The sequence below is a fragment of the Canis lupus genome, chromosome 9 (assembly GCF_011100685.1).
Source record: "Canis lupus familiaris isolate Mischka breed German Shepherd chromosome 9, alternate assembly UU_Cfam_GSD_1.0, whole genome shotgun sequence".
NCBI lineage: Eukaryota > Metazoa > Chordata > Mammalia > Carnivora > Canidae > Canis > Canis lupus.
In genome coordinates this window covers 11,158,648-11,186,277 of record NC_049230.1, presented here as the reverse complement: position 1 = coordinate 11,186,277, position 27,630 = coordinate 11,158,648, and the positions used below count along the sequence as shown (strand labels likewise).

At 33.4% G+C, this 27,630-nt stretch overlaps 1 protein-coding gene across 3 annotated transcripts in view; it reads right to left on the bottom strand.

Moving 5' to 3' along the window:
• Nucleotides 1-27,630, bottom strand: part of ABCA5 (ATP binding cassette subfamily A member 5) — a 73,179-nt gene that overhangs the window by 33,266 nt on the left and 12,283 nt on the right. For all 3 annotated transcript variants that reach the window (XM_038546747.1, XM_038546749.1, XM_038546750.1), the window contains exons 2-18: nucleotides 26,345-26,461; nucleotides 25,115-25,319; nucleotides 22,383-22,544; nucleotides 21,402-21,490; nucleotides 20,321-20,550; nucleotides 18,593-18,734; nucleotides 17,495-17,683; nucleotides 15,887-16,034; nucleotides 13,614-13,782; nucleotides 12,421-12,479; nucleotides 5,974-6,084; nucleotides 4,570-4,745; nucleotides 3,787-3,906; nucleotides 2,771-2,909; nucleotides 1,996-2,086; nucleotides 1,677-1,816; nucleotides 658-777 (exon numbers count right to left, since the gene is read on the bottom strand). In XM_038546747.1, the coding sequence (XP_038402675.1) occupies nucleotides 658-777; nucleotides 1,677-1,816; nucleotides 1,996-2,086; nucleotides 2,771-2,909; nucleotides 3,787-3,906; nucleotides 4,570-4,745; nucleotides 5,974-6,084; nucleotides 12,421-12,479; nucleotides 13,614-13,782; nucleotides 15,887-16,034; nucleotides 17,495-17,683; nucleotides 18,593-18,734; nucleotides 20,321-20,550; nucleotides 21,402-21,490; nucleotides 22,383-22,544; nucleotides 25,115-25,319; nucleotides 26,345-26,446 (2,392 nt within the window). In that variant the 5' untranslated portion in view covers nucleotides 26,447-26,461. The remainder of the gene's footprint in view (nucleotides 1-657; nucleotides 778-1,676; nucleotides 1,817-1,995; nucleotides 2,087-2,770; nucleotides 2,910-3,786; nucleotides 3,907-4,569; nucleotides 4,746-5,973; nucleotides 6,085-12,420; nucleotides 12,480-13,613; nucleotides 13,783-15,886; nucleotides 16,035-17,494; nucleotides 17,684-18,592; nucleotides 18,735-20,320; nucleotides 20,551-21,401; nucleotides 21,491-22,382; nucleotides 22,545-25,114; nucleotides 25,320-26,344; nucleotides 26,462-27,630) is intronic.

The window sequence follows — 27,630 nt, the reverse complement described above, 5'->3', positions numbered from 1 at the left end:
AAGTAATCACTTCCTCTCTCCTAAAACACTATTTTGTCTGTGCTTTTACATCTCCTTTTATGAAGAGAGTTAGATACTTAACCCACTGAGCCATCCAGGTGCCCCCAGAATGCATTTTTTAAACATGCAAATCAGATCATGTTACTCCTTTGCTTTAGAATTCTCAATAGCTACACATTGCACTAAGAAAATCAAATTCTTTTCCAGATATTCAAAGACTAAACATGATCTGGCCCCTGGCCCTCCCCTCTAATCTCTTTGGTTCTCTAAACTCTATCTGCAAGGGCCTTTTCTTGGTCATCAAACATATCCAACTCCTTGAGTAATTAACAGTTTGCACTAGCAGTTCCCTTTACCCAAAAAGCTTTGCAAGAAAATCTTCAGGTATTTACATTTTTCTTGCCATCCAAGTCTTATTAGTTTATCACCTCAACACAGTCCTCCCTAAAGATACAATCTAAGTTATCTGCCTCCCAAGACCACCCCATTATTTCCTTCACAACTCCTACTGTTTTCAGTAAATATCTCAGTTATTTATTTGTTTCTATCTACCCTTTCTTCCTCTAAAAATATATTTCATATGCTCATATAATTATTCATCTTGTTCACCATCTCTCTGGTTTATTGCCTAAAAATTTTTGTTAGTTTTGTTTCTACCTGCTTGGTCAATTTCTGCTTCAACTTCTAGCTTTAAGAACACATCTTCCAAAGTTGTCATGGAAACACCATAAGAAATAACACCCAAGTTTGAATGACTGTCTAGAGCAGAAAATAAACCTAAAAGAAAAAAAAGGAAAGAATGTTGTGTAGTTTAGCATATCATCATGAATTATTCTAAAATACTCTTTAAAAATGGGATAGGACTAAATCTACTCTGCCAGTCCAGTAGTTCTCAAAATTTGTGGTCTCAGAACCCCATTAACATTCTTAAAAATTGCTAAGGACCCCAAGGAATGTTTGTTTATAGAGCTATATCTAGTGGATATTTACCATACTATAAATTAAACCTAAGAAATATTTTACAGACAGAATGATACAGTATATTAAAGTTGACATATATATTTTATTCCAGTTAATTAAGGATTCTTTTTTCCCCCCAGGAAAAAATCAATTAAATTAATAAAGAAAATCTGTCCAAATGAGATAAATATTAAGAGAATCCTGCACAACATATCTGCATCAATAATATCCTTTTGGTTATGAAGAGATCTCTAAACAGATAAAGGAGACTGAGTGTGAGTTCCTCATCATGAAGGTGAAAATTAATGCCACAATTAAAATAATTCAAGGGTCTATTATATAATTCATTATGGAATTATGAAACTGGAAAAGAACTTGAGAACACATACACTATTCTGTGTGTGTATAACATTACATATTCCCAGGAAGCCTCCAAGCAAATGGAACAATCTTTCTTGACAACAAAGCAAATAGTTTTCCTTAAGTTAACATAATAGTTTCTTGCATATTGTTTTTAAGATGAAAAAAAAACCCTGCACATTAACTTACAGTTTCTGATCTCAAAAGCAAAGTACTTTTACAGAAATGTAAAAGTAAAGTAAAACCACCTAGGAACATGTAAATACTACACAGAAAATTAAACAACACAGTAAATCAAGAAAACCTATTCCCAATGCAAGATCCTGGTTCAACAATCAGGAAACTGAAAGTAATACCTGCAAATTTGTCCATGTCCTTAAAAGGCAAGCTATACACAAGTTGTTGGTCATTCTGTTGTAATAAGGTAGCTCCAGGTATATGTTGTTTAACCAGGGAAGAAAGAGTTTCGGTGGCACAATATTTGTCTATGTACATGCTAGAGAAAACCAAAAGTCATAACTTTTTAATAATAAGCAACCAAAAGTAAAATCTGAATGCTTGAAGTAAAGTCAGTGCCATAAAAATTGACCAAAGCATATTATGGCAAATCTGAAATATAGTAAGAGTAGACCAAGAATATTATAAAGAATAAAGTCAATCAAGAATGAATCATACCTTAGGCGGTAGCCAATCCCCCATTTACTTTTGAGAAAAATTGAAGAACCAACACATTTCAACATTCCTTGTGATATGACAGCTTTCCTATCTGCAAACAGAAATTTGCATTTCAATTTTTTAGTTAGTAACAGCATTTGCAGTTCAATTTTTAAGTTAGTTGGCATTTATATTTTGTGAACTACCATATGAGACACCAATATCATCATTAAAACATCCTTAAATACTCACAACTTTATTTGAAAGGTACTAGATTATCACTACCTGGTTTTTAAATGAGAACACTGAGGCAACGAGAAAACATATTGTCTGCCCATGTTTCACATAGATGTTAAGTGATAAAGCCACTCTCTTGCACAGAGTCTCTAATGAGCTTCCCTGGTAGACAACATTTCACATATGTTGTTAACAACTCCTTGCTAGAGAAATTAAGCATATTCAGTGACTCCACTGGGAAAGGATTTTTGGAAGCTCATGTCTGGTTTCCTCCATGTCCCATGTGCCTTTTCATTTTGCTGATTTTGCTTCATATCCTTTCAGTCTTGTGGTATTAACTCCTAAATACTGTATGTTGAGTCCTAGTAGTTCCCCTAGCAAATTACTGAATCTGAGATGGTCTGCAGGACTCCCAAACATAAAAATATGTAGTTTTTAAAAAGTTTAAAACACAGTTCTGTGAGGATCACATAGCTTCTTTATTCATCAAGATTTTGCATCTCTATGTCCATTTCCTATTTGGTCCCATGACCTTATGCTTCAAAAATAAAAATCTCACCAGCAAGAATGTCAGCTTCATCCATGAAATGAGTACTAAACACTGTCACCCGATTAGATTTCCCATACTTCAGAAGATTCCAAACAATATGACGAGAACAGGGGTCCATTCCAGCTGTTGGTTCATCTAGCAATAGTATCTGTGTGAAAAAGAATAGGGAATGGCAGAGAATCCTCAGAAGAACTAAAATATGTAAAATTTATGGACACTGGAAAACTTCCCCATTTCAAATTATTATTCCAACCAGAAGTATATTAGGACTGAGTTTTTCAGTCATATATGAGCTAAGCATAAATTTTTTAAATTATCAGTTTGGCAAGTGAATATTTTTGTTTCAATTTTAAAAAACTATTATCGGTAACATATAAGACATATGTGCAATAACAATCAGATACATAAACTAAAAAATAAAACATTGTTGAGGTTTGGGAGAAAGATAAATTAATATAAAGCCAGAATCCACAGTGATCCCAAGCTATAGCAGCAAGGAGAAATGTGGCAGGATGGCAGGGACCAAGATGGCTCAGGCTGCATCTCAGCCCTGTGCAAAGCACTATATCAGATGGTTCTGTTTCTAGAGGACAAAGAAAAGCACAGAACAGACACAAAATAAAATCAGCAGAACAGTGAAAAGCTGAACTATTCCTCTGGTTTTGTTCTGTTTTAAAATTTTATTCAGAACTATTATGAAAATACAGAAAACTAGAGAGAGAATTAGTATAGCTACCACTGATACATAACAAATGCCATTTTTTTGGGCCATATTTTCCGTAGACCTTTTTTAAAACAAATAAAACACTGGAAATGTAACTAAAACCTGTCCCTTCCATTCCACTTCCTAGAAGTAACCACTACTGTAAATATGTTTTATCTTTATGACTCCAGTTTAAAAATCTTATTATTTTAATCACATCCATAATAATGCATAGTGTTTTATGTATGTGGAAACTTTATAATTATTCTATGTAAATATACAATATATTATATTTGTGAGTTATACATTAATATTTATTTACCTTTGGATTCCCAAGAACAGCAATTCCTAAAGACAGTTTTCTTTTTTGACCACCACTTAATTTTTTAGCTTGATTATCTTTGATAGGCTGCATGTCTAAATCCAATAAAACCTTCTGTACCTGTAAAGTGAAAACAATGTTATTTTTAAATTATATGATTTACATAATTATCAATATCAATTTTTAAGTGTTCTGATTTTAATATCAACTTAAAAAATGTTCTTTTAGTACAGAATTTAGTTTTGACATGTATTCATATATAATTTAAAATAACACATAAAAAGGTTCCTGATTGAAAGGTCTGTTTTACTTTTGTGACTTCCTGGGTAGTGGTGAAGGGATCAGTTGGAAGGCTGTGTGTATGTGTGTGTGGAGGAAGGGAGGCAGATGTGAAAGGAAAGGAAGAAACAAAAGAAAAACTTAAATTGAGAGGCTAGTATCATCCAGACAAAGACTATTTTATATGTACTAAAATATTTACTCCAAATTCCATCCAATTCTTTGTAATGTATTTCTGTTTACTGGCTCAGAACAAGTTTTTATTAAGATTTTCATGCATTTTTTTAAAAAGATTTTATTTATCTATTCATGAGAGATACAGAAGGAGAGGCAGAGACATAGGCAAAGGGAGAGGCAGGCTCCCCACAGAGAGCCCAGGGTGGGACTTGATCCCAGATCACACCCGGAACCAAAGGCAGATGCTATAATGGCTTTATAACAGTTATTATAAAAGGTTATTAATTTACAGGGAATAAAGCAAAAATTTCTATATGGGTGACATACTTCTTGTATTACATTATTGGCTGGTATTCCTTTGATTGAAGCCAAAATGGATAAGTTTTCTTCCACCGTCAAAACATCAAAATGTATATCTAACTGTGGACAAATGCCAATTATTTTTCTTGCTTCAAACATTTCGTCTATTTCTGAGACTCTGTGTCCATATATAGATGCGAATCCTAAAAGCAAAATGTATATTTAAATTTATACTAACATTATTAAAAAGTATATATTCTTTTATATACACTAATAACTTAGTTACTTGTATATAGTAATATATAAGGTAGGAGTTAATATAAACTTGGAAGACACAACAAACTCTCATTTCCATACTATTGGTGATGTGTTTACATCTTATATTCCAACCTCATTTTCCTTCATTGGTATTACATAGTGAAAAGATTAAGAGATCTTAACCAGAGCTTAACACTAAATATAACTGCATACTGGTACATTATTTACACTGACATTCTGGTAGCAATTTTCCTTCATTTCCAGGCATTATTCAGTAGTGGACAGAACAAAGAAACTAAGAATTTTCCCCTAACTAGGTATGTGTGATCTGGAGAAAATCAATCTGAATTCCAGATTTTCTCTTCTATAAACTAAAGACAAATCTATAGCACTTAAATTTAAGAACTATTAAATCAATGTGATAATGTGTGGAGAATTCTAACAAAAATCATAAATTCCTATTAAATGTAAGATATCGCTACCACCATTATAAAGTGACACAATTAGGGATAAGCAACAAAACTAATTTCAAAAATTAAAATACATTTTAAAAATACAGATTCAATATATAGAAATTCAGCCTTTCTTAGAGTAAAATATTTATTGTACTGCTGCTCTATTAGGTTATTGTGGAGCTGAGCTGCCATATTAAATTCTCACCTACATTTAAAAAGTATGTTTAAGGTATTGCTCTTATAATTCCATTTTAGGAGATTGTGTTGATACTTATCATTCTTTCCTTTTGAACTGTTGTTGCATATTTAGAAATCTGTACTTACAATCTAAAGTATCTATAGGTGTCATTTAATTTCTAATTAATTACTGATTTATCCTTCCTTGAAAATGAAAAATACAAAATATCTGATACAAGTAACAAAATCAGATCCTTTTTACTTTAGTAAACATGATTAAATCAATCATTTTTTATTTTCTATTGAAAAACAAATGTGTATAGTAAAAAAAATAATAAAACACATTTATAGGCACTGAAGTTGATCTCAAATCACTGAAAAAAATCAATCAGTACATGTTTGGATAAATCAAGGATAAAGAATAAATGATATGTATTTATATAAGTATAACTCAAGGACAAATAGTGATATTGTAGTACTGGGTTAATAACACTAATAAACCAAAGTAAGAGAATTTTTTTTTAAGTCAGAACACTCTCACCATCAGAAGGTGGGCATAGTCCACAAAGAATATTCATCAATGTACTCTTTCCTGTTCCACTGTGGCCAAGTAATGCAGTAATCTGACCCTCATATATGTCAAATGACAAACCTAGTTCAGAAAAGAAGACTCAAATGAGATTTTTATTTCTGTTGAGCTACGCAAAATAATACGTAATACTTGAATAATCTTGAACTAAGTCAGTAGGTTTAATAATAGATTTAAAGTTATTAGCATATCTAATTAACAGCATAATAGTTAATATTATAGGATAAGAATTCCTTGTGACAGTCAGTGGTATGAACAACAAGTAAAAAAAAAAAAAAAGAAACTTATTTTTTGTTTATACTAACAGATTTTAAGAATACACAAAACACTGGGGAGGTTTTTGTGAACCTACTATTGGGACTTCCTAAGGTAATTAAAACAAATAAGGGACAAACAAAAATTTGTTCCCAAGGGTATTAACAAAGTTAAACAGTGGCAGAAACCTAGAATTTAATCAATAACATGGGAATGGCTGAGTAAATGCTTGAGAAATTTAATTTAAATAAAAGAAACATAGGGTGCCTCAGTGGCTCAGTTGGTTGAGCATCCAGCTCTTGCTTTCATCTCAGGTTGTGATTTCAGGGTTGTGAGACAGAGCCCTGTGTTGGGCTCTATGCTCAGCAGAGAGCCTGTTTGAGATTCTCTCTCTCCCTCTGTCCCTCCTCCCTCTCATTCTCCTCAAATAAATAAATAAATAAATAAAGTAAAAAAAAAATTAACTAAAAGAAACATAAAATGAGTAACTATCACCAGATGGACATGTCAATGATTAAAAGAGGAAAAAAAATAGGGATCTGAACCAGCTCAGAATTACTGTAGACCCTGATCTGATGAAGGTGACCTGGGATTCTCAGTTATCCCTAAAGCTTCAGGCCAGAAGCAAAAATAAATCCTCTCTAGAGGAAGATCATATCATCCAGAGCATCAAATAATGTCTGCAATTTTCATATGCAATACACAGCACTCAGTAAAAAACAACCAGGCAGGAAATAGTAAGAGAAGGTCAAAACTCAACAGAAAAAACAGGTGACAGAAACAGACCCAGAGGAGATGAAGATATTGACATCATAAGATTCTAAAACCCATGCCATCCGTGCTCTAAAAAGAACATTGGCAAAGAACTAAAAACCATACAAAAGAACCAAGTGGCAAGACAAAAAGTGGAAAGGATAAGTGAAAAATATTTCCATACACAGTTTAATCAGGTTAGACCCAACTGTCATTAGTATATGAAAAGAAACATCATAAGAAAATATCTAGGCTCAGGGGTTTAGCGCCTGCCTTCAGCTTGGGGCGTAATCCTGGAGTCCCGGGATTGAATCCTCCATCGGGTTCCTTGCATGGACCCTGCTTCTCCCTCTGCGCCTCTGCCTCTCTCTCTCTGTCTCTCATGAATAAAGAAAATCTGGGCAGCCCAGATGGCTCAGCAGTTTAGTGCCACCTTCAGTCCAGGGCATGATCCTGGAGACCTGGGATCGAGTCCCAGGTTTGCTTATGTCCCTGCCTCTCTCTCTCTCTCTCTCTCTCTCTCCCTCTCTCTCTCTCTGTCTGTCTCTCATTAACAAATTTTAAAAAATCTTTTTTAAAATTTTTAAAAAAGGAAATATCTAGACTAAGGCACGGAGAGACAAAACAATAAACAATTCAGAAAAGAGAATAAAAGACACCTGGGGGGATCCCTGGGTGGCGCAGCGGTTTGGCGCCTGCCTTTGGCCCAGGGCGCGATCCTGGGGACCCGGGATCGAGTCCCACATCAGGCTCCCGGTGCATGGAGCCTGCTTCTCCCTCGGCCTGTGTCTCTGCCTCTCTCTCTCTCTCTGTGACTATCATAAATAAATAAAAATTGAAAAAAAAATATTAAAAAAAAAAAAAAAAAGACACCTGGGATAAAATGAAAAGTCGTAAACCTACGATAATAAACCTAAAGGGAAGAAAAGAGAAAATAGGACAGAAGCAATACTGGAAAATACTGGAAGAGAAATGACTGAGCATTTTTTTTTTTTAAACAGAAGACAGACATCAAGTCATAGATTCAAGAAGCACTTCTTTACCTGAAGTGGAATAAATGTAAAACAAACAAGCACCACCAAGGCAAGTGGTAGTAAAACTGCTGAAAACCAAAAGAAAGGCTTTAAAAATGGCCAGGGTAAAATATATACCAACAACAGAGAGATAATAAAAGCAACAGCTGTCTCTTCAGCCAAAACAATGGAAACAAGAAGACAACAGATTACATTCTAAAGTGCTGGGGAAAAAAATAACCATCAAACTAAAATTATATATTCAGAGAAATATCCTTCAGAACTAAAGGTGAAAAAAAAAAGATAGTTGTAAACAAAAACTGAGAGAATATATCATAAGTAGAACTACATTAAAGGAAACCACAAAAACATTCTTTTCATGCACGAGGAAAATTATCCTAGATGGAAGATCAGAAATGCAGGAAGTAACAAACTTAAATCATGCGGTAAATATATAGATAAATAGAAGTGGAACTGTCTTTTAAAACCAACACTAATGACCATTATCTCTGGTTTAAAATGTATGTAGAATTAAAATACATGAAAGCAAAGTAAGTTGGAATAGAGATAAAAGGGATAAGTAGGGATAAAAGTAAGGTCCTGGACTTCCTTTTCTTGCTTTACAATTCTACAGATGCTATAAATTAGTAAAGCACTAATTTATAAGTAAAGAATACATTTCATATTATCAAGAGTAATTTCTAAAAAAAAGCATGTATAATTAAGAAGCCAACAGGGGGGAAATGAGAAATGGCACAATAAGAAATACTCAATTCCTTCCAGTCCAACTAGCCAATTGAGGGATGAGAGACCATATAAAAAAGGCAAATTATCCCACCTACAGTCTTCTAGACCAACTAGTCTATTAGCCAATTATATGCCCAGACCACCATCCAATCCCAGATAATCCACAAACTGATGGAAGAACTCCCCACGCAAAGTGGAGATTCCTTAGCCATAGTAAAATAATGGTTGCCTTCAGCCATTGAGCATTAGGGTAGCTAAAGTGTAATGATTAGAGATAGATAACTGATTCCATACCAAGAAGCTAGAAAGAGTGGAACAAATTAAATCCAAAGAAAGTAAAAATACAGAAATAACAAATAGAGTAACACAGCTCAATAATCCACAAAGCAAATATACGATAAAACCAAAAGTCAAAAGTTGATTCCTTGAAAGATTAATAAAACTGATAAACCCACTGTAAAACAAATGAAAAAAAAATCACAAATTACTAAATGAAGAGAGAGAACATCATTACAGATTCAACAGACATTAGAAAGATTATTAGAAAGGAGATTATTATGAACAATCTATAACATCAATTTGGCAATTTAGATGAAATGGACAAATTCCTTGAAAATAACCCATCAAAACAGACACTGTGGTGAAAATTGATAAACTAATTCTAATATACTTCCATATAATTCTTTACATGCCAATGCAAAGTGCCCAAAATACAATATTTAAAGTTATCAAGAGGTGCCTGGGTGGCTCAGTTGGTTAAGTGTCTACCTTTGGCTCAGGTCATGATCTCAGTGTCCTGGGATTGAGCCTTGCATCAGGATCCCTGCTCAACTGGGTGTTATTCTGAATGTTGGCAAATTGAACACCAATAAAAAATAAATTTATTATTATTAAAAAAAAAAAGGGGAAGATGGAGGTAGGGCAGATCCCACTGCCAACCTGAGGATGAATCCAGGAGGAGCAGCTCCAAGAGAATGCCCAAATAGGAACAGCACGAACATCACAATGTTTTAAGTATTAAATGAGGCAACGTGTATAAACTTCTCTTTGTAAAGTCTTAAATGTTGTACAAAGATAAAATTTTATGATTCTTTGGGAACGAAAAGACCTGGCCTTGAATCCTACCATGTTGTGCCACCTAAAAGCCATGTGATCTCTTTTTAAAATTTCTCTAAATCTCAGTTTCTTCATCCAGAAATGGCACTGATAACAGCTACTATCCACAGCATTCATGAGACTTAAATGATCAGGAGATACCACTTTGTGAACTGTAAAGTGCAAACTAAAATAAATGTGAGTGTGGTAAAAAAAAAAAAAAAAAAAACCTGCTCAATGGAGCATCTGCTTCTCCCTCTCCCCCGACCCTCCTCTCCCCCCCCACCACTTGTGCTCTGTCTCAAATAAATAAAATCTTTAAAACAAATAAATATAGTTATCAAGACAAACTATAAAGCTATAATAGTTAAAAAAAAAAGTGTAGAAGCAAGGATAAATAGACCAGTGGAACAAAATACAGTCCAGAAGTTAAACCACACATTTATAACCACTTTATTTTTTTCTTTTTTAGAGAAGGGTGGTAGGCAGAGGAAGAGAGAGAATCTTAAGTAGGCTCCACACCCAGCGCAGAGCCCAACTTGGGGCTCAATCTTACAACCCAGTTGATTTAATTTTCAAAATAACAATATTGAGATACGGTTGACAAACTGTACATATGCTGAACAACCTGCTAAGTTTGATATGTGCATATAACCATAAAACCATCACCACTATCAAGATAATGAATGTATCTCCACAAAAAGTCCTGCTTTAAAATGTCTCCCCCTTGCCTGTTCTACCCACCTCTGCCCATCTCCAGGTAACCACTGATCTTTTTTCACTAAATATTAGTTCTGCTTCTTTAATTTTTAATTAAATTTTAATTTAATTTAAATTAAATTTTTAATTAAATATATTTTCACCATATTCTACTTAAGTAAAATTAAAATATATTTAAATTTATATAAATGTAATCATACACTATTACTATTTTATTTCTGGCTCCTTTCACTTCATAGAATTATTCTGATGCAAGGCTCAATCCCAGGACCCTGGGATCATGACCTGAGCTAAAGGCAGATGCTCAACCGACTGAGGCACCCAGGTCCCCTCTCTAATACAGGATTTTTAATTGTATCTGAATCTACTGAAATGTGAGTAAAGCTGACAGCCAACATTGAGTCATCTCACCCATGAACACGGTATCTCTCTCCACTTATTTCTTTGATTTGTTTCAGCAATGTTTTATTTTTCAGGGTACAAATCTGTTACATCTTTTGTCAGACTTATCTATATTTTCAGATACTAAGATATATGCTATTTTTAATTTTCATTTTTACTAAAAATTTAATATATAGTATATTATATATATTTAATATATAGAAATATGATTGATTTTTTCATATTTATCTTATATCCTTGTCCCCCTTGCTAAATTCATTTTAGCTCCACTAAATTTTTTGTAGATCTAATCAAATATTTAAAATGGATACTCATATAAACTACAAATGCAGTTTCATTGCTTCTTTTCCAATTTGGATGCCTCCATAATACTGATAAACCATATCCAATCAGCTGAAGGCCTACAGAACAAAAACAGGTTTCCCTCAGAAAAGAGAATTCTGCCTCAAGACTGTACCATAGATTTCCAGCCTGCCAGCCTATCCTGTGAATTTTGGACTCAAGACTGCAACTTCACCTCTTACCTGAGTTTCCAAACTGCCATTCTGCCTTATAGATTTCAGATTTGTCAGACCCCACAATCATGTGAACCAATTTCTTAAAAATAACCTCTTCATTCCCTCCTTCCCTATCCCTCCAGGTCACCTGCTCTCTGTATGTACGTGTAGCTGTGTCTGTGTATATGTTCTATTCCTTCTGAAGAATCCTGACACCTTATTAAACATTCTACAATCTCAGAATAGTTCCCACAGCAAGTTAATTATCAGACTCAAAATGTCAGTAGTGCTGAGGTTGAGAAACCCTGTGCTGGGTCAAAAGGGAAAAAAATAATTAACATGCAAACACATGCACAATAATTAAATGAAAAAGGACACAGACTTGTTCAAAGAGTTGAATCTTTTTCTTTTTCTTTTTTTTTAATTTTATTTATTCATGAGAAAGCACAAGCAGAGGGAAATGGAGAAGCAGGCTCCCTGCCAAGCAGGACCCTGGGATCACAACCTGAGACGCTTAACAGACGGAGTCACCCAAGCACCTCAAGAGTTGAATATTTTTCATCTTTAATAGAAACTACTTTTTCCTTTTACTATTTTGATGTTAATTTTACTTTTTTTAATTTAATTTTTTAAAAGATTTTATTTATTTATTCATGAGAGACACAGAGAGAGAGATGCAGACACAGGCAGAAGTAGAAGCAGGCTCTTTGCAGGGAGCCCGATGTGGGACTCAATCCCGGGTCTCCAGGATCAGGCCCTGGGCTTAAGGTGACACCAAACCGCTGAGCCACCCAGGCTGCCCTTGATGTTAATTTTATTATGAATATTAATCACATAAATAAGTGAAAGTACCCCTAACTGAAAGAAAAGTATGGTAAAGAAGTTTAATTTTCTCGCAAACAAGGAAAGCTACTTACTTCTCAAAGCCTCCACATTTTCACCTTTCTTTCTGTATGTCTTCTGAATACCACTGATTCTGAAAAACACCATATTCTACTTAAGTATTTAATGTAATTTATGAGGATGTGTTTTCATGTATAATATTTTTATCAAAGCTGTCATATTTAATAGGAATAGCAAAGTACCTTTCTACTAAAACAATAAACCTAAGAGAGCTGACAATGATTATAAAAATTTTAAAGAAACCACAGAAATATATAGTATTCCTCTCCATTTTAAGTGTCATTCATTCATTTTTCATGACAAGCCAACTTTTATAAATAAAGCATATGCTCAAGCAATTTATAGATTCCTTTTCATTTTTGAAACTTTTCTGTTTGTAATTTATCAAATACAAATATATCAGGGTAAGGGAGATTAAAAATCAAATGCTAAATTTCACATCAGCACACATTTCAAACTATTTATAAATGTGAAGTGGTTCTCTCATTTCACTTTAAATGTCTTAAATAACTTTTAAAAGAATCAATGGTTTTGTTAACCAGTTTAAACTTTGCCCTTTAGAAGACAGACCATTAGCTCACTTATTACATCCTAAGTATTTGGCTCTCCCTTGCTTTTATGTATTTTTCTTAAATTTGAAAAACACATTATAGTATACTTCACTTTTTCTTCCACTTTTCTTTTCTCTTTCTTCTTCCTGTTATTTTTAAATTTGGTTTTGACTGATCTAACTGATCTTCTTCCTGTTATTTTTAAATTTGGTTTTGACTGATAGTAGTGAAATTCCTGGTTCACAGAAATTAAACTGATACTTTAGTTACCTCAAAATACCCAAAGATTTATGAAATTAACCAAGGACAATATGTCATATAGCTTAAACAATGTAGCCTGAATAAAATTATAAAGTTAATATTTATTCTTTTTCAATCTACATAATGGAGCAAATTTGAAAACGGCTTAATTGTAAAATAACAGGTTTTACTACTTTTAAAAATTTCCATTAAAACATAAAATTTCAAACCTAGCCATTATTTTAAATGGTTCAAAGAAAAGAACTTAAAGCAGAAGTAGGCAATAGTGTGCTATAAAAATCATGAGATGTATACCAAATCTCTTAAGTTATATGCACTTTTTAAAAAACAGGATTTAAATGTAGCAGGTTACATCAATACTTCTTATACCTAAATTGCCAAAGATTAAATGATACCTTATGGCTTCTTTTCCCATAAATTCTGAAGAAACAGGCTCAACAATTTCACTAAAACTAATATTCCCATTAACATTGCCCTCTGATAACTCCTTATAATTTCTTTTGCTCTTTGACCAATATGACGGCTTTAGAAAATATAAAGATGATCTCCGTAAGCCAAATTCCCCTGGAAAATAAAAAAACTTAATTATCATAACAAATTATTTCTAAAAACCAGGTTTCAAATCATCAAAGTAGTATGAGAAACATACAACCTAGATCTGAAGTTTATATAAAAAGCATTAAATCAGCACTGTGTGAAAAATGTTTTATTGGCATAATTCCAGGGCATAAACAGTTTGAGACACTTAGAGTGCATGGGAATATGAAGGTGAGTGAAATACATTTTCCATTAAAGCAACGATCATCTTTATGAGTACATATATGCAACAAATGGCTAGAACACAATGCAGAATATTATGCATGTCATCCATGGTGCTAGTAAGAGTTCAAGAGGAAAAGTTTATTTCTAGATAGGGAATATATCCTGAAGGCTTAAATGAATATCATCTTAGAAAGTCTCTGAAAACAGCTAGTATTTAATACTTAGAAAAGTGGATATAGTTCATGGAGAAGACTTTTTAAAATCAGAAGAGTAACACAGCTACAGGACAGGCATAGAAGACTTAGACATGGTAGACATTGAGGTTCTCACATAGTATATAACCATTCTCACCTCCTTTCCCCCAAAACCGACATTCCCATTTTTTTAAATAGCCACTCCTCTCCTAGATGGTCATGTCCGATCTGATCCCAACTACAGAGAAGGCCCTAACTGATCTAATCAGTATGTTGCACTCTCAGATGACTTACTGCTCCAGGCATAAGCATGTAACAATTAGACAAAAGCAAAGGGTTTATTTAGGATGGGGAAAGATTCATCCTCCCTCTTCCCATCCTCCCTGTTCCCATGAACAAAGAAGCATACCACTGTAGCCAGAAGGAGAGCAAACCTGCCACGTAGACACAGGTGGTCAAAATATGGAGAAAGCGGGTCCCTGATGACATAGTTGAGCAGGTCAACCAACTCAGAGCCTATCTCTGGACTTCCTTTTAAGTAAAATGATTGATTTCCTTCTTGTTTAAGCCAATTAAATGGTTTTCTGTGAAGAGTAACTAAAAACAATCTAACTGATATCCTGGAGCTGTGTTTAAATAGGTAAAGAGGATTGTATGGAGAAATATAAAATACAATAAAGAGGGAGAGAGTGAAAAGAAGGCATTAAATATATAAAACTATTGTGAAGGACATTAATATATAAGGAGTTTCTATTTAATTCATGAGGATATGCCCCGAGAGGTGATTTCTGAGCAGGAGATTAACTTGATTAAAGGGAAAGGTGAAATTTTAGACTGAAGGCAGATAATGAAATGAGAGGTATTACAAAGGTGTAGACTGCCCAACCTATCCCTCTGCAGTGATGGAAATGTCCTGTACCTGTACTGCACAACATAGCAACAGCCACATATAGCTATGGAGCAGTCGGTAGCAAGGTGACTTGTGCTACGGAGGAAATGGACTGTTAATTTTTTAAATTCTAATTAATTCAAATTTTAAAAGCCATTTGTGCCTAGTTGTTAGCATATAAGTGCAGGTCTAGAAGACAGACAAAAGTAATGAGGAACTCAAAGGGGAAGGTCAAGGGAGTGTTAGATACTTTAACAATATTTTGAATCTACAGGAGTTGGCTAGAGATGCCAAAAGATAAGAAGAATGGTAGGAGTTACAAGATTACTTCATAGTTTTGTACCTTAGAGGGGAAAACAGTGAAATACTTTAGCCAAGAAATATTGACACAGGGAAGGACAGAGATAAATTCAGTTAGAGACTTAAATATTTTCAAAGCAAACTGCTTATATTCATGAGTGGTTAAGACACAGATACAGGGCAGCCCGGGTGGCTCAGTGGTTTAGCGCCGCCTTCAGCCCAGGGCGTGATCCTGGGGTCCCAAGATCAAGTTCCACATCAGGCTCCCTGCATGGAGCCTGCTTCTCCCTCCTCCTGTGTCTCTGTCTCGATCTCTCTCTGTCTCTCATAAATAAATAAATAAAATCTTAAAAAAAAAAGACACAGGTACAAAACATACTTATTTGAAATTAAGTTAAAAGTTTGAACAACAAATGTGACTTGGGGTTACTCTGACTTAAAAAAAAATTGAGATTAAGTTGATCCTATGTAAGCAAAAACAATAAAAAAACTTTAAAGTAAAATCCAATAACTACCTGCATACCTGGAATGACTTGATCAAGATAGACAGCCAAGAGGACATAGAATATACTATTAAGCGCTAGCATGACAATAGTAATAATTAGAGGATATGGGCCTTCAGTCAAATTAGAAAATAAAGCACCTTCATTAAAATCTTCTAGGTGCATGACCTGAAAAACAGAAACAACTTTAGTATATAAAAATGATAAAAATAAGCAAAAGCTAATACTACTTGGAATTACTCATAATTATCTAGATTGTTAGTAACCAAACTGGGCCTTTCAACAGATTAAACAATCTACCAAATCAGTAGTATGAATTTACAAGGAAAACAACAGGAATTTTACCAAAATATAAGTTTTCACAACAATTCATTTTAATCCTTTTTAATGTTATGTTTCTAAAACTAGTATACTTCCACTCCTGGGGCTTTTAATTCTAATGCGATGACTATCTAAAGAAATAACAAGAAAGTATGCTGTTAATATTAACTGATGCAAACAAATGGTCCATATGGAAGTCAAACAAATAAGAATTAGAGAATAAAATTATGATCAGCATCCTTTCAATGCTGAAAAGGGAGAAGATATTCTGATTAATACAACTATTAGATTGTTCATAGTAGATATATGTAAGGGAGCAGAAAGAAATATACTAGAGGCTGAGGCCTCATTTAGGTCCCAGATCTGCCATTAGGTGGATTAAAAACTTGAATCACAGTGCTCTAAATCTTGGTCTCCTCATCCGTGAAATGAAGGAGATGGGTTAAATAAATGCTGAAAGTCCTTCCCACAACCAACAAAATCCTAGGAATCTATTATTCTACCTCCCAAGTGAAGGAGAACTCAGTGGAGTTCTTAAACAACAGTTCTTAACTTAAAATGTGTAAACAACAGTTCTTAGTTCCAACTTAATTAAGACTTGTTTAATTCAATGTTCATAAACAATCTTAGATCTCACAAATCAGAATATTCTATCTAATCAACATGAATCTCTTATATTAATTAATTACAATTTTTCTTTATACATTAACCAAATTTATGTTCCTTTATATAAGGCAGTTTCTCCTAAGAATTTTTCCCTTAGAATCTGATGGCCCCTGTAAAGGCTAATAAAAATCAAATTAAAACTTTCAAAATAAGTATTATTTAGGTGAATGACAATCCCATGAACATTAAAGCAATAAAATCCACCAGGTCTACTTATTTCACTAAGACAGTCATGAGAATTTGTTTTGCTCCACACACAATTTCCTGCCAGGTACACATCTGAGATAAATTTACAAAAGCAGCAATGTAACCAGCTCATAGAGCAATCCAGACTGCCTGATGTTTAAACAATGACGCCTAACAAATTGAATTATTGCAGTGAAATAGATTACTAAGACATACTAATGCACAAAGTAGAAAACTTATAAACAGATCATTTAATAAATGAAAAACTTAAAAATGGAGAAAATGTAAATAAAACCCAGATAAAATATGCTCCAGTATTCAAGTAGCATTCCTTTCACATGTGGACATTTTAAAATTTCTTTGCAAATCCAAAGTAGTATGATTGTAGTATAACAGGCTACACATAACTGAAGAGAAAAAATATTTAGTGAAAGCAAGATAAAAATATTACCTACCTGTGCTATACCGATTAAAAAGGTACACTGACAGAAAGGACTGAAAAGCCACACTAATGATTTGGGAAAACTTTCCATGAGGACTATCAAAAGACCAACAAATCCAAAAGCCACAGTGACCAAAAATTCAACTATTCCCACATGTTTTGATTTTTTAAAAAGAGGTGTCAGCATTAAAGCAAAAAATATCTGTAAAATATAAATACTAAGGTTAATGCATTGTATGAAAACAAAATTTTGTTTGTGAAAGAACCAGTTATTTTCGTTGGAAAATACATTCATTAAAATAATTTTTAAATGCATTGGTAAGGTATTTTATTTTCATGTAAATTGTGATACATTAAAAAACTTAAGATGGTAAGCATTAAACACTCCATTTTACCTATACATAGGCAAAAGTGATTACTTCTACACTACAGAAACCATAAACAGCCATGTTTCTGCAGTTAGATGAGTACATATGTGAACAAAACATAAATCAACCAGCTTTTAAAGAGAAAACTTATCTCTTAAACTCAATCTGTTTATAAGATACAAAATCAAGTAACTGTACACAGAAGTCTGAGTTGTTTGTAAGTTACATTATTTAACGTAAAGATGATCATCAGAAAATTTAACAGCTGGTACAGCATGGGCACACAAGCCAGTCAAAATGGAAACTGGAACCAGTGCAAACAAAGGCTGAATTCAGCCAATATACCAAAGAACATCAACACTGTCAAAAAGTTATGTTTATAAAGGTATACTTTTATAAATCATCACCCTATAATATAAATTAACTTGAAACAGGATTTCATGGAAACAAAGGGGAAAAATGTCCAGTACCAGACAACCTTAATTATACACATAATGTGATTATATGAAGACAATAAAGATTCAGTGAGATTGTATATGAAATATATTATATGAAAACAAATTTAAACTTGAGACTACTTTGTACCTTTTATAAAAATACAGAAGTACAATAATGCTACATACAATTCATTTACCAGTAACTTAGTAATAAATCAACTACAAGTTAACCAAAGAATAATACTTTGTCGTATTAATCAGCTATTTTGACAGTTCTTTATTCCCACTTCAAGTTAAAATACTCACAGATGATAACCCATACAGGAAAAAAAGTAGAAATATCACAACGCAGCTACTTTGAGGGAATAACGAAGAAGCTGTTGCAATGACTGCCATAAGAAGGGACATAAGAAAAATCAAACTTGTATACAGAAGAACCCAGGAAAGCCTAAAATGAGAATATAAACACATTTATGGTTAAATGCATAGGCTTTATCAGTTTAAAAATCATTTCAAAAAAACCTTCAGGTTTTTTTACCCATTTTATCCTTAAAATTAACTGTATTTATTCTTTCCTGTGTATAGTCATTTACTGAGAATTAATGCTCTTATAAGTAATTAAAAATACAACACTGGTTAAATTAAAGGTAAAAGTATAATCTGACAAAGAGATAAAAAAGTGATTATCTTTTCAAGAGTCAAAGAGAAGTTTACAAATTAAAAACAATTCATGACTAATTTAATATTCTCCAAAGTTCGATAATGCACATTTCTGATTTTCTTAAAATATTGAAGAGTTTAATAACAATTTTCTTATGGCCTGGGCTATAACTAAACCTCTTGATGGCTTTTGATACTTTACAACAACACTAATCAACTAATCACACAATCACTTATCAACAACATACTTTACATTTACACAATGAAAGATCAAGATCAACAATGGACTCCAGATATTTACTCAAAATTTCTTCCCAAATCAGAGTTCAATGCATTTGCTATAGCACTTAGATTTGTTGCTTTTTAATGTAAGCAGATCATGATTTAATATGTGCTACCACAAAAGCACTGAAATAGGACTGATGGATATCTACATTACCAAAACCAACTCCATCATTTTCCAGAAGCAAAACTGAGGCACTGAGAAATTGATCTAAATGCTTCCAATTACTGCTTCCTCACAAAGCACTTTAATAATTCAATGCATCTTAAAAACCAATCACTACCCAAATGACAGAAGAAAAAAAAACATGCAAAGAAAATACGTTACACAACAATGACTCCATTATGTAAAGTGTTATAATTGATTGCTACATTGGGCTAAATAAAATAAAATTTTGTAAAATGGACTATAATAGCAACTCATATGCACAATATTAACTTCTCCTCCAAAATGAGTCCAAAATAAATTTTCCTACTACACAGTGGGAAAAGGAAAATTCACTAAAAATTATTTATAAAACTGCACACCTCTATAAAATCATCATTATATAAAAATGCTGACACGTGAAAGCTCATTTGTGAAAATATTTTTCAAATTTGTTTCTCTATAAACTATTTTGTATATTTTCATCTTAATTCACATAAATAACTGTTTTCCCCAGGGGGAAAAAATCCCATATACCACATTCACAAACTTCAATCATTTTAATTACATTTTTAATAACATTCATATGCTATGATTTTGGAGGAGGACTGTAACACACAATTAATTTCTAACTTTCCAAGATCTCTTACATTCTATATACCGAAATACACAGAGCACACCTCATCAATTAAGACAAAATATAAAATAAAATTTAAACATGTAATATCAACATGAGTTTTTCAAATACCACTTCCCTTATGGTAAAAAAACAAAACAAAACAATATATTGCTAAAGCTTGTTGCCTACTCTCATATTCCAAGACAAAGGTAGTCATTGCAGGTAAACAGGATCAGCACCTCAGATTGAGCAAATAACAAATTACAACACTGAAGATCTTTATACTTAATTATTAATCACACTAAACAATAAACTTTTAATAACATACCAAAAGGCAGTATCATGAAGTCCCATTATCTTTAAAAACTCCTTTAACTTCTTCTCTTTTTCTGCTACGATATGAATGGCCAAAAAGTATCCAAAAGGTGAAAATGCTATAACTAGGTATATTAAAATTACTCCTCGGGGAAAGGTATCTATCTCAACCACAGCAGTTTCTCCCATAATGACAGCTTTAGTTGATTCCAGTTCCCTCCAGAAGGAAACATTGGTCTTCAGCTAGAATTGGAAAATACAATCAATGAATTTAATTGACAGAGGCCCCCTATAAATATATAAATATATATACCTCTAAATGTAATACAAACCTATTGGAAATACAATCCTCAAAAACCACACCTGAAATAAAGTGACTGACCCCAGTATCATGACACAGCATACATTATTGTTTTTATTCATTCTGGAAACATACCATTAAGTCTGTAGTTGGGAAGTGTATAAATGTTGATGAAATAATTTGTCGAAGAAAATAAATTGAACAATTATCATCTTAAGCAGACAGTTATATACATCTTAACAAAAATACGCACTTCTAGAGCAGCCCAGGTGGCTCAGCGGTTTAGCGCCGCCTTCAGCCCAGGGAGTGATCCTGGAGACCCGGGATCCAGTCCCACCTCAGGCTCCCTGCATGGAGCCTGCTTCTCCCTCTGCCTGTATCTCTGCTTCTCTCTGCTTCTCTCTCTCTCTGTTTCTCATGAATAAATAAATAAGATCTTTAAAAAATATATGCACTTATAAAATTGAGGAATTAGGAATGATTATTAGCACCATGTTATTTTTATTCAAGGGGAAAAGTCTGTAAATAAAGATCTTTCATAAATATTACCTATGGTCAACACAGATACAATACAGATATATGGAATGCTAAGTCACATGCTTAGAAACCATCAAATAAAAGTGGGGTTTGAAAAATATTACATCAGAAAATATGACTTATATTTTTTCTTTTAGGAGCTGTAATATATATCTAGTACATCTAACTGCAGACAAACCAAATCTTAACTGTAAAGACTTAGAGTGTAATTGCTAAATATGGTTTGGCTTTATTTTACTTCCTTCATCATATTTACCTGTATAATGGCAGCATCTATGGATGCTTGTAAAACTGTGAACCCTGAGGACCAGTACTGAGCAGCCTCACACGATGTTGAACAGCCAGCTATGGGGACAAAATGTGAGACATATTTGCACAACAACTAAGTGTATTCTTTTAAAGATAACATATGGAGGGTTACTAAAGCAATATAATTAATCAATCTCCATAGGGACCAAGAAAATGAGCAATTGCCTTTTGAAAGCAAGGAATAGCATGTTCCTGATTATTTACTTGAAATTTTTGAAATAAAAAAGTTACATAGAAAGAAATTAACTGTAAACATGATTATTTAAAAATAACTCACTTAAAAAAAAATAACTCACTTTTCTGTTTCAAGTAAGTCATTCTACAGTGACTTAATCAGATTTAAAGCACTTCTAGTTGCCAGGACAAGTCCAGGTTAAGAGCCCAGAAAAAGAAATGTTCGTAATGGCTTTTTGGAACCAAGTCACAAATTCAGTACTCATCATTAAGAGACTTTAACATTGCTCAGTAAACATTTGTGGTTAGTGGTATTTCTTCATAGGTTTAAGCACTGAAGGATGTTTTCCATGATATCAAAATAAAACTAATAAAGTTCATTGGTACAAGACCTTGAAATTTAAATGATATGTAGCACACCACATGTGAAAAAGTTATATATATATAAAAAAAAAGTTATATAGAGGAAAAAATGCCAATTCAGAAAGTCATACAACTCAAGATAAAATTCTGCCTTCTGTTACTATAATTAAAATAATATATAAGTATATTAAAACGCATGTTATGTAAGTTATATTTCATATTACATGTAGATATTTGTGTATACATATATATATGCTACATTTGACAGTCTTCTTTAAACAACTACACAGTTGAAAATGCCAGTGTTTGACCACATCAAATTTTGCATATGAAATAAAAGCAGCAAAGACATGCATTTATTTGATTTACAACATTACTTAGGGCTATTTACCTCTTGAATCCATATAAATAGAAGATACTGGAATCATATCAGGAAAAAAACGGAGTTCATAGGACATGAAGTCTTTGAAAACCACACCCACAAAGTTGTTGGGCTTAGAAAGACTGGATACTAACAATTCTTTTTCATTTGTATATTCTTCAGTAATTATGACTGTAAAATATTATAATAAAGTTGACTCACAAATTTAAAGTTTACTGCCAAACAACAGGCCAAATTTAACATGACGCTGAAGAATACAATATTTTATAAGCACTTTTGTTTCATTCTTTCAAGAAAATAGAGCCATTCTAAAAATATACTAAATAATGAATAATAGTATAATTTCACACTTTCTCAGCTGTCATCTGAGTACATAAATTATGTATCTAGGTAACACAAAAGCTATTAATATGACAAAGTTTAGCATATAGTTTATTATGCAGTATATGCAGTTCATTTGTCTATTTCAAAGTAAAGCATACAAATAACTCCTTGATAAGTGAATGGATATTTTATTTCCAATTTTTCTTCTGAAGAAAATTCCATTATCCTTCTTCTCAGAAACCAAATATGTTCTCTGGTAACTAAGACACAACTGTCCTTTGAGTAAAAATTGCCATTTCAACCACTTATTGCTTGTTCCTTTCCTAGAAGATATATGGAGAAAATACTCTAATCTCTACTGCACTTCCTTTCACATCAGATGATCCCAATGTTTTAATATTTTCTCAGAGTTTTATTTACAAGCAACTAGTCTTCACTACAGAAGCTTAAGAACATGTGGTAAAATGTGAGAACATAGGATTATGTGCTTACCTGTTACTTATTAGCTGTGTGAACAAAGATAAGCAATTTAATTCTCTGAACTTCAGTTCAGTGTCCTCATCCTTAATGCCTAGCTGATCACACTCGTCGTTAAGATCAAATGCAATTACAAACATAAAAATGCTCTATAAATTATAAAGTGTTATTTCAATGTGAATTGTCATGATTTCCAGACCTTTAGGGTGGACAAGGATTGAGCTGAATAAAGAGGGTGGTAGTTCAACATCTTATCAGTCATGTTACCATATATATGGATTTGTGTTCAACTTTCAGACAGTTCTATTGTTAAAAAGACAGAACTTAAAAAAATAATCTATATACATATTTCTACTATTTTAGCATCCAAGTTAATACATACTGACTTGGATTCTGTTGGTATATATGCTTTCCTCTAACTCAGGATTACCTGAGAATTTCATTCTCAACATTTCTGATCAGCTTTTCGAGCTGGCATACTAAATGTTTATGGCTATCCATCCAATTTGTACTTAGGTAAACCAACATATACCAATAAGATATTAAATAGTAATAAGTTAGAAAGAAACCAACAGGGGAAAAATTATCTGGCTCCTGATTACATAAGCTTCATCTATTCAGTGATATATTATCCAAATCTATGATGATACATACTCAAAGTTGATTAAAACTATCTAAGACAAAATGTTAGTTATTTTCAACAATTTAGTATTTCATTACATTAATCATCATAGTATAAACTGTCACTTTCTTGAATTCTTTTTTTTTATAAATTTATTTTTTATTGGTGTTCAACTTGCCAACATATAGAATAACACCCAGTGCTCATCCCCTCAAGTGCCCCCCTCAGTGCCCATCACCCATTCACCCCCACCCCCCGCCCACCTCCCTTTCTACCACACCTAGTTCATTTCCCAGAGTTAGGAGTCTCTCATGTTCTGTCTCCCTTTCTGATATTTCCCACTCATTTTTTTCCCTTTCCCCTTTATTCCCTTTCACTATTTTTTATATTCCCCAAACTTTCTCTAATTCTTGTCTTGGGTTCTCTCACAGCCACTTTAAGCTCATTAGTATCACATACTTACACTGTTTCCCCTGTTTCCCACTCTATTCTTTTTTTTTTTTTCCCACTCTATTCTTAAAAGAAGTACAAAGAGAGAAAAATAGACTTAGGTGCTTAGCCACAGTCACAGTCTCCAAAACTAAGCACTACTTCTGTTTATACCATATACCTCCATAAATGGGCATGATAGGCTGAAATGATTATTGCTTAGTAATCTTCATACCTCTACCTTATTTTTTTAAAGATTTTATTTATTTATTCATGAGAGACACAGAGAGGCAGAGACACAGGCAGAGGGAGAAGCAAGCTCCCTTCAGGGAGCCTGATCCAGGATTCGATCCCAGGTCCTCAGGATCACAGCCTGAGCCAAAGGCAGGTGCTCAACCAATGAGCCACCCAGGTGCTCCTATACCTCTAGCTTATTATATGAGTCAGAATAAAAAAAAAAAGATGCCTTCAAATCTTTTATCCTTTTACAAATATGCTTATTTTATAAATGGTCTGAGAATTAAATATAAAATATTAAGACAGGGCACCTGGTTGGCTCAGTTGGTTAAGCGTCTGCCTTAGGTTCGGGTCATGGTCCCAGAATCCTAGGATCGGACTGCGTGTTGGGCTCCCTGCTCAGTGGGAAGCCTGCTTTAAACTCTCCCTCTGCTCTTCCCCCCTGCTCATTCTCTCTCTCTCAAATAAAATTAAAAAAAATAATAATAAGACCTACAAAACATGCTTCAGCAGGATTAAATGATTTTAGTAATTTTTATTAAACTATATTTTGGTGACGGGACATATCTCTAAGTGTTAAGAATGTAATTTACTCAATAAAGCAAGTAAAAAATACTGTTACAGATAGAATCCATATATAAGCTCACAATACCCTCAGGAAGATGATCAGTAGAAACTTTTTGCATGATGTTTCTTGTAATATTAGTCACTGGAGTATATCCAAGTATTAAGTTAGACAGAACAGATTTGTCCATAGGATTAAGTTCTCTATCAGGCACTTCTTCATATTTCTTATTTGGATGCATCATGCTAATTAATATTAACCAAAATAAAAAAAATAATGGAAAAAGAATTTCCTGTAATAAAGGAGACAAACAAGATGATTATATAATATACCAAAAGCAGCAAATATCATCAAGATTTCTATGCAAACAATATAATACTAAGCAAAAACATGAGGAATTTGGGTCTCCTTTCTTAAGCACAAAAAGTAAAAGCAATTCTATCCTGAAAGAAGTATTAAATATCTCATCTAACTCAACAGGAATATTAGACAATTTTTCCTTTACATTTTCACCAAAATATTTTAAAATTCAAGTCACATAAATTAAAATCACATAAACACTAATATTTAAAGATCTTAGATTACTAAATATAAAATATAATAAATTTACTTATATATAACATTATTTAAATTAACTTACAAAACAGCCCAAACTGGGCTCACCATAAAAGTATCTTCACTCAAATCTGATTTAAAAACTCATGCCTTAATTATACCTCAATTTCTACTATTAAAACTATTCTCTGTAAAGTTGAATAATCAGCTTTAATAGGGATGAACCTGTTTCACCTTGCTGTTTAGCTGTTATGCTTCAGAAAAGGAACAATATATTTTCAGCCTTTAAAATTTTTAACTGGTTAGGCAGGGTTATTACTTTCTTTTATCTTTCAAAGTAATGTAGATTTGCTGAGAACAAACATGTGACATAATTTTAGTAATCTCAGGTAACTCAATCCAGAGTCCAAAAGATGGGAAGTCATGAATAAACCATGGAAAACTATTCCATAAAGTTATCTGTGGAATTTTTCTTTTATTCCAGAAAACCTGGGAAATGCACATCTAAAAGCTCAAACTTAAGCACTGATATCAGAAATTAACTAAATTTAGGAATGGTTATTAAAACTTTTAACATTCAGAAGACACAGGTAATTTAGGTAGTTTTCTGTGCTAACACAAGTTTTTACTTCACAAGCACATGAGACCTAATGACATAAAATTGTAATAAAAATATACTGAGAAAAATAGATCCTCTCTTAGAAAGGGAACATGTCAGTGCAAAAACTGCAATCAGGCATAAGAAAGAGTCATTTAACTTACCTGAACACTACTTTTTTTAGTCCTGCATTTGATTAGATAATTCTTCAGTAGGAGTGTTCTGGTCTGTCTCCAAACTCCCACCTCCCTAATTGCAGTAGCCATGTTTTCTAGATCAGTCTATTAAAAGAGTAAATGAAAAAAACTGGAACCACACAGTCAAATGCATGCAATTCAATAGCAAAAACAGATGTTTCAGTTTCAGGTTAGAGAAAATGATGAATACTCCAAGCTGTCTCTCCTGTCTGGACAGAATGCATTAAACAGCAATTTGACGACACTGAAATAGTAAACAGTAGCATGTGAAACAGAGGGAATCAAAATTCAAAATCCCCACAACCAACACTGAGCTCACCACTTTGTGTCTTTTGGTATTCCCCAAACCGAATACACTGGAAGTAGGTATTAAGGCAGAGAAGGCAAGGCCCAAAAGCTCTCTAGTTCTGGCTTGAGACATCGGAAAGGAAAGTTTTCCGCTCAGGGAGAATGAGAAAATACCCCACCTTTTTTTCTTTTCTACATTCTCCTATGCCTCGATCTTCGAGCAATCACATGACAGCATCAGACTGCAATAAGGAAAGCCTAATGCAGCCCAAACTCTGAGGCAGGAAAATCTTTCTCTCCAATAAGTGGAGCTATAGCTCCAAAAGGGTGGGGCCAAATCCCAAGGTGATCTCTATCTCCTAGGTCCTGGATATGGTTGATGGATGCAAGTTGTCCAAGTGTGCGGTTCAATGAGGCAAAACAACTCTAGCATTCTAGCTGCAGGATGGAAATGAGAAGCCATAGGGAATTCGAAAGTAGTAAAGGGAGAGCAAATAAAAAGAAGAGCTCAGGAAAGCAACACAATAAAGTTGCTCATTAATTCCAGGACTAACTCCCAAGCTGGGCACAAATGGATCTAATCCTATTCTGTGTACCAAAGACCTGAGGAACTAAACTAAAAGACAGACTACTGCCAGATCCAGACCAATCATCAGGTGGCATACACAGGACAGATCCAAACTGTTCTACAAGGGTTTTTGAAAACTAAGCTGAGGGGCAGCACCTGGGCAGCTCAGGCAGTTAAGCATCTGCCTTTGGCTCAGGTCATGATCTCCAGGGCCTGGATTGAGACCTGCATCAAGGCTTCCCGCTCAGCGAGGCATCTGCTCACTTTCTCTATCTCTCCCTCTGCCCCTCCCCACTGCTCGTTCTCTCTCTCTCAAATAAATAAATAAAATCTTTTTTAAAAAAAAGGCTTTTGAAAACTAAACTGAAATTAGATCCACAGCTCAAAGAATGCGGAT